This window comes from Argopecten irradians, chromosome 5 (assembly GCF_041381155.1).
Source record: "Argopecten irradians isolate NY chromosome 5, Ai_NY, whole genome shotgun sequence".
Lineage (NCBI taxonomy): Eukaryota > Metazoa > Mollusca > Bivalvia > Pectinida > Pectinidae > Argopecten > Argopecten irradians.
The window spans coordinates 49,842,197-49,855,143 of NC_091138.1; the positions used below are offsets into that span (position 1 = coordinate 49,842,197).

A 12,947-nucleotide genomic window follows, 5' to 3' on the forward strand; every position below is an offset into this window, starting at 1 on the left:
TTTTTGAGATGATTACTTGAAGTTATAGTACAAACTGGCTGGAAAACATAGTGGGAATAATTCAATTACATCTGCTGTGAATATACCTATATATTGTATGGGCTAAAAAAGTTATTTTACCTGTGCTATGTTTGGAACATTTATGTAATGTTATTTTGAGTACATTATTTTCTGAGATCTATGTATGCTATTTTGAGTACATTATTTTCTGACATCTATGTATGCTATTTTGAGTACATTATTTTCTGACATCTATGTATGCTATTTTGAGTACATAATTATCTGACATCTATGTATGCTATTTTGAGTACATTATTTTCTGACATCTATGTAATTATTTTGAGTTCATTATTTTCTGACATCTATGTATGCTATTTTAGGTACATCATTTTCTGACATCTATGTATGCTATTTTGAGTACATTACTTTCTGACATCTATGTTTGCTATTTTGAGAACATTATTTTCAAATCTCTTTGTCTGCTATTTCAGGTAAATTATTTTCTGACATCTAGGTATGCTATTTTGAGTACATTATTTTCTGACATCTATGTAATTATTTTGAGTACATTACTTTCTGACATCTATGTATGCTATTTTGAGTACATTATTTTCTGACATCTATGTATGCTATTTTGAGTACATTATTTTCTGACATCTATGTTATTATTTTGAGTTCATTATTTTCTGACATCTATGTATGCTATTTTGGGTACATCATTTTCTGACATCTATGTATGCTATTTTGAGTACATTACTTTCTGACATCTATGTATGCTATTTCGGTACATTATTTTCTGTCATCTATGTATGCTATTTTGAGTATATTATTTTCTGACATCTATGTAATTATTTTGAGTACATTATTTTCTGACATCTATGTATGCTATTTTGAGTACATATGCTATTTTGAATACATTATTTTCTGACATCTTTGTATGCAATTTTGAGTACATTATTTTCCGACATCTATGTATGCTTTTTCGGTACATTATTTTCTGACATCTATGTTATTATTTTGAGTACATTATTTTCTGACATCTATGTATGCTATTTGAAGTAAATTATTTTTTGACAATTATGTATGCTATTTTGAGTACATATGCTTTTTGAATACATTATTTTCCGGCATCTATGTATGCTTTTTCGGGTACATTATTTTCTGACATCCATGTATGCACTTTTGAGTACATTATTTTCTGACATCTATGTATGCTATTTCGGGTACATTATTTTCTGACATCTATGTATGCTATTTTGAGTACATTATTTTCTGACATCTATGTATGCTATTTTGAGTACATTATTTTCTGACATCTATGTATGCTATTTTGAGTACATTATTTTCTGACATCTATGTATGCTATTTTGAGTACATTATTTTCTGACATCTATGTATGCTATTTTGAGTACATTATTTTCTGACATCTATGTATGCTATTTTGAGTACATTATTTTCTGACATTTCTATTCTATTTTGAGTTCATTATTTTCTGACATCTATGTAATTATTTTGAGTACATTACTTTCTGACATCTATGTATGCTATTTTGAGTACATTATTTTCAAACCTCTTTGTCTGCTATTTCAGGTACATTATTTTCTGACATCTAGGTATGCTATTTTGAGTACATTATTTTCAAACCTCTTTGTCTGCTATTTCAGGTACATTATTTTCTGACATCTAGGTATGCTATTTTGAGTACATTATTTTCTGACATCTATGTATGCTATTTTGAGTACATTATTTTCTGACATCTATGTATGCTATTTTGAGTACATTATTATCTGACATCTATGTATGCTATTTTGAGTACATTATTTTCTGACATTTCTATTCTATTTTGAGTTCATTATTTTCTGACATCTATGTAATTATTTTGAGTACATTACTTTCTGACATCTATGTATGCTATCTTGAGTTCATTATTTTCTGACATCTATGTATGCTATTTTGGGTACATCATTTTCTGACATCTATGTATGCTATTTTGAGTACATTATTTTCAAACCACTTTGTCTGCTATTTCAGGTACATTATTTTCTGACATCTAGGTATGCTATTTTGAGTACATTATTTTCTGACATGTATGTATGCTATTTTGAGTACATTATTTTCTGACATCTATGTATGTTATTTTGAGTACATTATTATCTGACATCTATGTATGCTATTTTAAGTACATTATTTTCTGACATCTCTATTCTATTTTGAGTTCATTATTTTCAGACATCTATGTAATTATTTTGAGTACATTACTTTCTGACATCTATGTATGCTATTTTGAGTTCATTATTTTCTGACATCTATGTATGCTATTTTGGGTACATCATTTTCTGACATCTATGTATGCTATTTCGGGTACATTAATTATCTGACACCTATGTATGCTATTTCGGTACATTATTTTCTGTCATCTATGTATGCTATGTTGAGTATATTATTTTCTGACATCTATGTAATTATTTTGAGTACATTATTTTCTGACATCTATGTATGCTATTTTGAGTACATATGCTATTTTGAATACATTATTTTCTGACATCTTTGTATGCAACTTTGAGTACATTATTTTCTGACATTTATGTATGCTATTTTGAGTACATTATTTTCTGAAATCTATGTATGCTATTTTGAGTACATTATTTTCTGACATCTCTATTCTATTTTGAGTTCATTTATTTCTGACATCTATGTAATTATTTTGAGTACATTACTTTCTGACATCTATGTATGCTATTTTGAGTACATTATTTTCTGACATCTATGTATGCTATTTTGAGTACATTATTTTCTGACATCTATGTAATTATTTTGAGTTCATTATTTTCTGACATCTATGTATGCTATTTTGGGTACATCATTTTTATTTCTGACATCTTTGTATGCTATTTCGGGTACATTAATTATCTGACATCTATGTATGCTATTTCGGGTACATTAATTATCTGACACCTATGTATGCTATTTCGGTACGTTATTTTCTGTCATCTATGTATGCTATTTTGAGTATATTATTTTCTGACATCTATGTAATTATTTTGAGTACATTATTTTCTGACATCTATGTATGCTATTTTGAGTACTTATGCTATTTTGAATACATTATTTTCTGACATCTTTGTATGCAATTTTGAGTACATTATTTTCCGACATCTATGTATGCTTTTTCGGTACATTATTTTCTGACATCTATGTTATTATTTTGAGTACATTATTTTTTGACATCTATGTATGCTATTTGAAGTAAATTAATTTTTGACAATTATGTATGCTATTTTGAGTACATATGCTTTTTGAATACATTATTTTCCGGCATCTATGTATGCTTTTTCGGGTACATTATTTTCTGACATCCATGTATGCACTTTTGAGTACATTATTTTCTGACACCTTTGTATGCTATTTCGGGTACATTATTTTCTGACATCTATGTATGCTATTTTGAGTACATTATTTTCTGACATCTGCTGACATCTATGTATGCTATTTTCAGTATATCATTTTCTGACATCTATGTATGCTATTTTGAGTACATTATTTTCAAACCTCTTTGTCTGCTATTTCAGGTACATTATTTTCTGACATCTAGGTATGCTATTTTGAGTACATTATTTTCTGACATTTATGTATGCTATTTTGAGTACATTATTTTCTGAAATCTATGTATGCTATTTTGAGTACATTATTATCTGACATCTATGTATGCTATTTTGAGTACATTATTTTCTGACATCTATGTAATTATTTTGAGTTCATTACTTTCTGATATCTATGTATGCTATTTTGGGTACATCATTTTTATTTCTGACATCTATGTATGCTATTTCGGGTACATTAATAATCTGACACCTATGTATGCTATTTCGGTACATTATTTTCTGTCATCTATGTATGCTATTTTGAGTATATTATTTTCTGACATCTATGTAATTATTTTGAGTACATTATTTTCTGACATCTATGTATGCTATTTTGAGTACATATGCTATTTTGAATACATTATTTTCTGACATCTTTGTATGCAATTTTGAGTACATTATTTTCCAACATCTATGTATGCTTTTTCGGTACATTATTTTCTGACATCTATGTTATCATTTTGAGTACGTTATTTTCTGACATCTATGTATGCTATTTGAAGTAAATTATTTTTTGTCAATTATGTATGCTATTTTGAGTACATATGCTTTTTGAATACATTATTTTCCGGCATCTATGTATGCTTTTTCTGACATCATGTACATTTGAGTACATTATATTCTGACATCCATGTATGCACTTTTGAGTTACATTATTTTCTGACATCTTTGTATGCTATTTTCGGGTACATTATTTTCTGACATCTATGTATGCTATTTTGAGTACATTATTTTCTGACATCTGCTGACATCTATGTATGCTATTTTGAGCATATTATTTTCTGACATCTATGTATGCTATTTTGAGTACATTATTTTCAAACCTCTTTGTCTGCTATTTCAGGTACATTATTTTCTGACATCTAGGTATGCTATTTTGAGTACATTATTTTCTGACATTTATGTATGCTATTTTGAGTACATTATTTTCTGAAATCTATGTATGCTATTTTGAGTACATTATTATCTGACATCTATGTATGCTATTTTGAGTACATTATTTTCTGACATCTCTATTCTATTTTGAGTTCATTATTTTCTGACATCTATGTAATTATTTTGAGTACATTACTTTCTGACATCTATGTAATTATTTTGAGTTCATTATTTTCTGACATCTATGTATGCTATTTTGGGTACATCATTTTTATTTCTGACATCTATGTATGCTATTTCGGGTACATTAATTATCTGACACCTATGTATGCTATTTCGGTACATTATTTTTCTGTCATCTATGTATGCTATTTTGAGTATATTATTTTCTGACATCTATGTAATTATTTTGAGTACATTATTTTCTGACATCTATGTATGCTATTTTGAGTACATATGCTATTTTGAATACATTATTTTCCGCATCTATGTATGCTTTTTCAGGTACATTATTTTCTGACATCCATGTATGCTATTTTGAGTACATTATTTTCTGACATCTATGTATGCTATTTTGAGTACATTTTCTGACATCTATGTATGCTATTTTGAGTACATTATTTTCTGACATCTGTATTCTATTTTGAGTTCATTATTTTCTGACATCTATGTAATTATTTTGAGTACATTATTTTCTGACATCTTGTATGTAAATTCAATGTATTATTTGAGTTCATTATTTTCTGACATCTATGTATGCTATTTTGGGTACATCATTTTTTTTCTGACATCTATGTATGCTATTTCGGGTACATTAATTATCTGACACCTATGTATGCTATTTTCGAGTACATTATTTTCTGTCATCTATGTATGCTATTTTGAGTATATTATTTTCTGACATCTATGTAATTATTTTGAGTACATTATTTTCTGACATCTATGTATGCTATTTTGAGTACATATGCTATCTTTTGAATACATTATTTTCCGGCATCTATGTATGCTTTTTCAGGTACATTATTTTCTGACATCCATGTATGCACTTTTGAGTACATTATTTTCTGACATCTTTGTATGCTATTTCGGGTACATTATTTTCTGACATCTATGTATGCTATTTTGAGTACATTATTTTCTGACATCTGCTGACATCTATGTATGCTATTTTCAGTATATTATTTTCTGACATCTATGTATGCTATTTTGAGTACATTATTTTTCAAACATCTTTGTCTGCTATTTCAGGTACATTATTTTCTGACATCTAGGTATGCTATTTTGAGTACATTATTTTCTGACATTTATGTATGCTTATTTTGAGTACATTATTTTCTGAAATCTATGTATGCTATTTTGAGTACATTATTATCTGACATCTATGTATGCTATTTTGAGTACATTATTTTCTGACATCTGTATTCTATTTTGAGTTCATTATTTTCTGACATCTATGTAATTATTTTGAGTACATTACTTTCTGACATCTATGTATGCTATTTTGAGTACATTATTTTCTGACATCTATGTATGCTATTTTGAGTATATTATTTTCTGACATCTATGTAATTATTTTGAGTTCATTATTTTCTGACATCTATGTATGCTATTTTGGGTACATCATTTTTAATTCTGACATCTATGTATGCTATTTCGGGTACATTATTTTCTGACACCTATGTATGCTATTTCGGTACATATATTTTCTGTCATCTATGTATGCTTTTTGAGTACATTATTTTCTCATCTATGTAATTACTTTGAGTTTATTATTTTCTGACATCTATGTATGCTATTGTAGAGTACATTAATTTCTGACATCTATGTTATTATTGTGAGTACAATATTTTCCGACATCTATGTATGCTTTTTTGGGGACATTATTTTCTGACATCCATGTATGCTCTTTTGAGTACATTATTTTCTGACATCTATGTTATTATTTTGAGTACATTATTTTCTGACATCTATGTATGCTTTTTTGAGTACATTATTTTCTCATCTATGTAATTACTTTGAGTACATTATTTTCTGACATCTATGTTATTATTGTGAGTACATTAATTTCTGACATCTATGTATGCTTTTTCGGGGACATTATTTTCTGACATCTATGTATGCTATTTTGTGGTACATTATTTTCTGACATCTATGTTATTATTTTGAGTACATTATTTTCTGACATCTATGTATGCTATGCTTTTTAAGTAACTTATTTTTTGACAATTATGTATGCTATTTTGAGTACACCTATGTATGCTTTTTGAATACATTATTTTCCGACATTTATGTATGCTTTTTCGGGTACATTATTCTCTGACATCTATGTATGCACTTTTGAGTACATTATTTTCTGACAGCTATGTATGCTTTTTCGGGTACATTATTTTCTGACATCTATGTATGATCTTTCGGGTAAATTATTTTCTGACACCTATGTATGCTATTTCAGGTACATTATCTTCTGACATCTATGTATGCTTTTTCAGGTACATTTATTTTATTTTTTCTGATTCCTATTTGACCCTTTTTGCCCCCCCGCCCCTCTACCCCCAGGGGGTTGGCCAGGACCAATGTAGATATATTAAAATGCTATCTCAGGCTAATAATTCTAACCAAGTTTGACTCATTTCCTATGAAAATTCAGCAAAAAATGCTCATTAATGTGTTTTTTCCTATATAAACTACAGTAAACTTAACCCCCTCCCCAAGGGGAAACAGGAGATCCCAGGGTCATATAATTTACAATTTTTATAAACAAACTTTAAGACCTTTTTATCTATAAAGTGTATTTGATTATACCATTTCCAGAATTTTAAAAGAATATTTTTGAAGTTTTAGCCTATTTGACCTTTTTTGGCTCCGCCCCTCTGCCCCCAGGGGGTCGGCCTGGACCAATCATGGATATGATATTAAAATGCTATCTCAGGCTAATAATTCTAACCAAGTTTGACTCGTTTCAAATGAAAATTGAGCAAAAAATGCTCATAAATGTGTTTTCCCTACATAAACTATAGTAAACTTGACCCCCTCCCCAGGGGGAAATGTGAGACCCCAAGGTCATATAATTCACAATTTTTGTAAAGGACCTTAAGACCTTTCTATTTATGAAAAGTATTTGTTTCTACCATTTCCAGAATTTCAGAAGAAGAAGATTTTTGAAGTTTTAGCCTATTTGACCCTTTTTTAGCCCCGCCCCTCTGCCCCCAGGGGGTCGGCCAGAACCAATGTGGATATGATATTAAAATGCTATCTCAGGCTAATAATTCTAACCAAGTTTGACTCGTTTCCAAAGAAAATTTAGCAAAAAATGCTCATAAATGTGTTTTCCCTATATAAACTATAGTAAACTTAACCCCCTCCCCAGGGGGAAACGTGAGACCCCAGGGTCATATAATTCACAATTTTTGTAAAGGACCTTAAGACCTTTCCATTTATGAAAAGTATTTGTTTCTACCATTTCCAGAATTTCAGAAGAAGATTTTTGAAGTTTTAGCCTATTTGACCCCTTTTGACCCCACCCCTAAGGCCCCTGGGGGTCAGTCATAGAAAATTTGTTAATAGGATTAAATGGCCATCTCATACTGATAATTCTGACAACATTTGACTCATTTCCTATTACAAATGACCAAATAATGCGCAAAAAAGTGTTTTCTCAATATAAAGTATAGTAAACTTAACCCCCTCCCCAGGGGGAAACTAGAGACCCCAGGGTCATATAATTCACAATTTTTGTAAAGGACCTTAACACTTTTCTATCTATGAAGAGTATTTGATTCTACCACATCTGTGAGTAGAGAAGAAGATTTTTGAAATTTTACTCAATTTTACCCCTTTTTGCCCCTCCCACAGCCCCCTGGGGGTTGGGGACCATATAATTCACAATTTTGATTGGCCTTATGCCTTAGAAGGTTTGTGCAAAATTTCATTGAAATTGCTTCAGCAGTTTTGGAGAAGAAGTCGAAAATGTAAATTGTTTACGGACATACGACGCACGACGGACGACGGATGACGGACGACGGACGACGCACGACGCACGACGGACGACGACGGACAAAAGGCGATTAGAATAGGTCACTTGAGACTTCGTCTCAGGTGACCTAAAAACCCAGAAATTAAGCATTTTTATCATTTTTATAAGCCAATTAAGTTTATTTTTGAATCAGAGATATTAGAGTTATATCATCAGGTATGTAGGCCTATATTGTGACTTATTCAGTATGGGCTTGTTCCTGAATAAATGCATTACTAAGATTTTGAGAAAGAGGAAGGTGATAGCAGCCATCCCCATGGCGGTGTGGACGCCTACCTTTCTGGGTGTAGCCATGGGTCGCGCCTCTACGTCCACGACCTGAAGCTTGGGAGGGGGAGGGCGTGGTGGGGGAGTTTTCTGTTTTCTCCTGTGTAGCTGTTGGGTATAAATATACACTTAAGTGTCACTATTCTGTTTTTTTAGCCAGAGTTATTGGCTCCTGTTGGTAGGTATCAATTATGACATTATTAACTTGTGAGGGAATCTTACATTGTCTTCACCGAAAAACATATTATGTTCACGAATATGTAATGTTACAATTTATATCTACCTGCAAGGACAGATAACTCTGTAATATGCAATAACAGAATGTAGCTAGAAAACATAAGTGATAAGTAGCAGACTAGCTCAAAAACCTAAACAACAGTCCTATATCATATCATTATGTATACAAGGTCATATTTATGCCCGAGTTAAACATTAACAGTGTTATAGGCTACAAGACAATGTTGCTGTGCCAGGACAGAGATGACAGCCTAAGAAACATTTTTGTCTCACCTACACGACAATTTGCAAACACAAAAACAAACATCCACCTATAACTTTGAAACATTTGAAGTCCTACAAACCTACAAATGTGTTTTTATGTGTTTGTATAATTTCATAGTAATCTAATCACACTATCGTACTTGTATTTTAATCTTTTTCACAGATATTTATTTTTCGCTGATTTTTACCACCCATAAAATATGCGGAATTCAATGGCACGTAAAACCAACTAAGTTTACAGCATCATGCATCACAATTTGATTGTATCTGAACACATAGTAGTAAATATAACACAAGTCTACAATATGGCTGACAATCACAAAATCCTGCGCTATCACTAGGAAGCTATCACATCTATACAGGGATGGCCTTACCCAGAAATCCTCAGGACTGTTCTCATGTTCCAGCTTAAAGATGGCGTTGTAATGAAAGATGAACTTGTAGACAATCTGGTTAACTGTTCCTTGGTCCTTCAGGCCCACAACTCCCATTCCACACCTGATCGATAGCATACTCATTAGGTATCATGTTTTAATTTATAGTAAAACGAGACAAACAATACTGTGAAAGTATTATCATGGAAATTAATTTTCATTTATTTTGATTTCTTAATCTCCATGAATATTTCACATCGTTAAAACTGGCATACCACTAACAATTTGAACACTGCATGACAAAGAAAAAAAATCCACCTCTATAGTTTAATATATTAATTATTTTTGATTGTGCAAAATCATCATTGCACAAATTCTATGAGATTAAATTTGATGTTGTATAAAGAAAGGAACCAAACTAAGTATGTTTTATGTCCAGTATGTAAAAATTAATGATTTTGATTTCGTTTAACAATATGAATATTTAAAACAAGAGATCCCAGAGGGATCTTGGCGCCCACCAAAGAATGATCTATATCTGACAAAGGAAAGATGGATCTTTTCTCTACTTTTTAAACTTTTTCAAACATACAACATATAAAATTTGAGACAGATCGCTTCAGTACCTTTTGAGAAATAGCGGTAACAAACTTCAACTATCAAAATCCAAGATGGCTCCTTGGCGGCCATCTTGTTGACCGATCGGTCTCAAATCACAATATGCACAACTAGGGCCCTAGGGGAACCTACATATGAACTTTGAGACAGATCCCTTCAGTACTTTCTGAAAAATAGCGATAACAAACTTTGAATAACAAAATCCAAGATGGCTGCCTGGCGGCCATCTTGTTAACCGATCGGTCCCAAAATGCAATATGCACAACTAAGTCCCTAGAGGAACCTACATATGAAATTTGAGACAGATCCCTTCATTACTATCTGAGAAATAGCCATAACAAACTTTAACTATCGAAATCCAAGATGGCGGCCTGGCGGCCATCTTGTTCACCGATTGGTCCAAAAATGCAATATGCACAACAAGGGCCCTAGGGGAACTTACATATTAAATTTGAGAAATATCCCTTCAGCGCTTTTTGAGAAAAGGGGATATCAAACCTTAACTATCAAAATCCAAGATGGCCGCCTGGCGGCCATCTTGTTTTTCCTATCAGCCTTAAAATCTGTATGGCACAAATAGGGACCAAGGGTAACCTCCATGTGAAGTTTGAACAAAATTCCTTCAGTAGTTCTCAAGAAATATCGATAACAAACTTCAACTGCCAAAATCAAAGATGGCTGCCTGGCGGCCATCTTGTTTTTCCGATCAGCCGCAAAATCTGTATGGCACAAATAGGGACCAAGGGTAACCTCCATGTGAAGTTTGAACAAAATCCCTTCAGTAGTTCTCAAGAAATATCGATAACAAACTTCAACTGCCAAAATCAAAGATGGCTGCCTGGCGGCCATCCTGTTTTTCGGAAAAGCCTCAAAATCTGTATGGCACAACTAGGGACCAAGGGTAACCTCCATGTGAAGTTTGAACAAAATCCCTTCAGTAGTTCTCAAGAAATATCGATAACAAACTTCAACTGCCAAAATCAAAGATGGCTGCCTGGCGGCCATCTTGTTTTTCCGATCAGCCTCAAAATCTGTATGGCACAAATATGGACCAAGGGGACCCTCCATGTGAAGTTTGAACAAAATCCCTGCAGCAGTTTTTAAGAAATAGTGATAACAAGCATTGTTTATGGACGGACGACGGAAGACGGACGCCGGACGACGGACCACGGATGCAGGGCGATTTGAATAGCCCACCATCATGATGGCTAAATATACCTACTTAAACAGATTTGGTCCAAACACAATGGCCAAAGCCATAGGACTCATCTTGTTCTGTTTCTCATGTGAAGCTACCACCACCAAAAAACTCATGATGTACTTGAGAAGATTATAATTCTCCTTAGGTAGGTTTAGGACGGCCATCTTTAATTTGTAGATACAGGAAGATGTATCATTCATACATGCTGTAAAGAGAACGAAAAAAGTGAATGTCAAGGTCACACACATGGGTGGAGGAATTAATGTCAAGGTCACACACATGGGTAGAGGATTTAATGTCAAGGTCACACACATGAGTGGAGGAATTAAAGTCAAGGCCACACACATGAGTGGAGGAATTAATGTCAAGGTCACACACATGGGTGGAGGAATTGATGTCAAGGTCACACACATGGGTGGAGGAATTAATGTCAAGGTCACACACATGGGTGGAGGAATTAATGTCAAGGTCACACACATGAGTGGAGGAATTAACGTCAAGGTCACACACATGGGTGGAGGGATTAACGTCAAGGTCACACACATGGGTGGAGGAATTAATGTCAAGGTCACATATAATGGTAGAGGAATTAATGTCAAGGTCACACACACATATCGAGGAATTAATGTCAAGGTCACATTCAATGGTGGAGGAATTAATGTCAAGGTCACACACACAGGTCGAGGAATTAATGTCAAGGTCACATTCAATGGTGGAGGAATTAATGTCAAGGTCACATACAATGGTAGAGGAATTAATGTCAAGGTCACATACAATGGTAGAGGAATTAATGTCAAGGTCACATTCAATGGTACAGGAATTAATGTCAAGGTCACACACATGGGTCGAGGAATTAATGTCAAGGTCACATTCAATGGTGAAGGAATTAATGTCAAGGTCACATACAATGGTAGAGGAATTAATGTCAAGTTCACATTCAATGGTAGAGGAATTAATGTCAAGGTCACATACAATGGTAGAGGAATTAATGTCAAGTTCACATTCAATGGTAGAGGAATTAATGTCAAGGTCACATTCAATGGTAGAGGAATTAATGTCAAGGTCACATACAATGGTAGAGGAATTAATGTCAAGGTCATGGAGTAATTAATGTAAGTTCAATCAATGGAGAGGATTAATGTCAAGTTCACATTCAATGGTAGAGGAATTAATGTCAAGGTCACATACAATGGTAGAGGAATTATTGTCAAGTTCACATTCAATGGTAGAGGAATTAATGTCAAGGTCACCACATACAATGGTAGAGGAATTAATGTCAAGGTCACACACAAGGGTCGAGGATTTAATGTCAAGGTCACATTCAATGGTGGAGGAATTAATGTCAAGGTCAGCATCACATACAATGGTAGAGGAATTAATGTCAAGTTCACATTCAATGGTAGAGGAATTAATGTCAAGGTCACATACAATGGTAG

The 12,947-nt window shown here is 32.7% G+C and overlaps 1 protein-coding gene across 1 annotated transcript in view; it reads right to left on the reverse strand.

The window, feature by feature from the left end:
- Positions 1-12,947, reverse strand: part of LOC138324474 (protein FAM13A-like) — a 223,752-nt gene that overhangs the window by 165,794 nt on the left and 45,011 nt on the right. Inside the window, 3 exon segments of the mRNA XM_069269538.1 lie at positions 8,827-8,925; positions 9,693-9,816; positions 11,533-11,716. Of these exon segments, the coding sequence (XP_069125639.1) occupies positions 8,827-8,925; positions 9,693-9,816; positions 11,533-11,716 (407 nt within the window).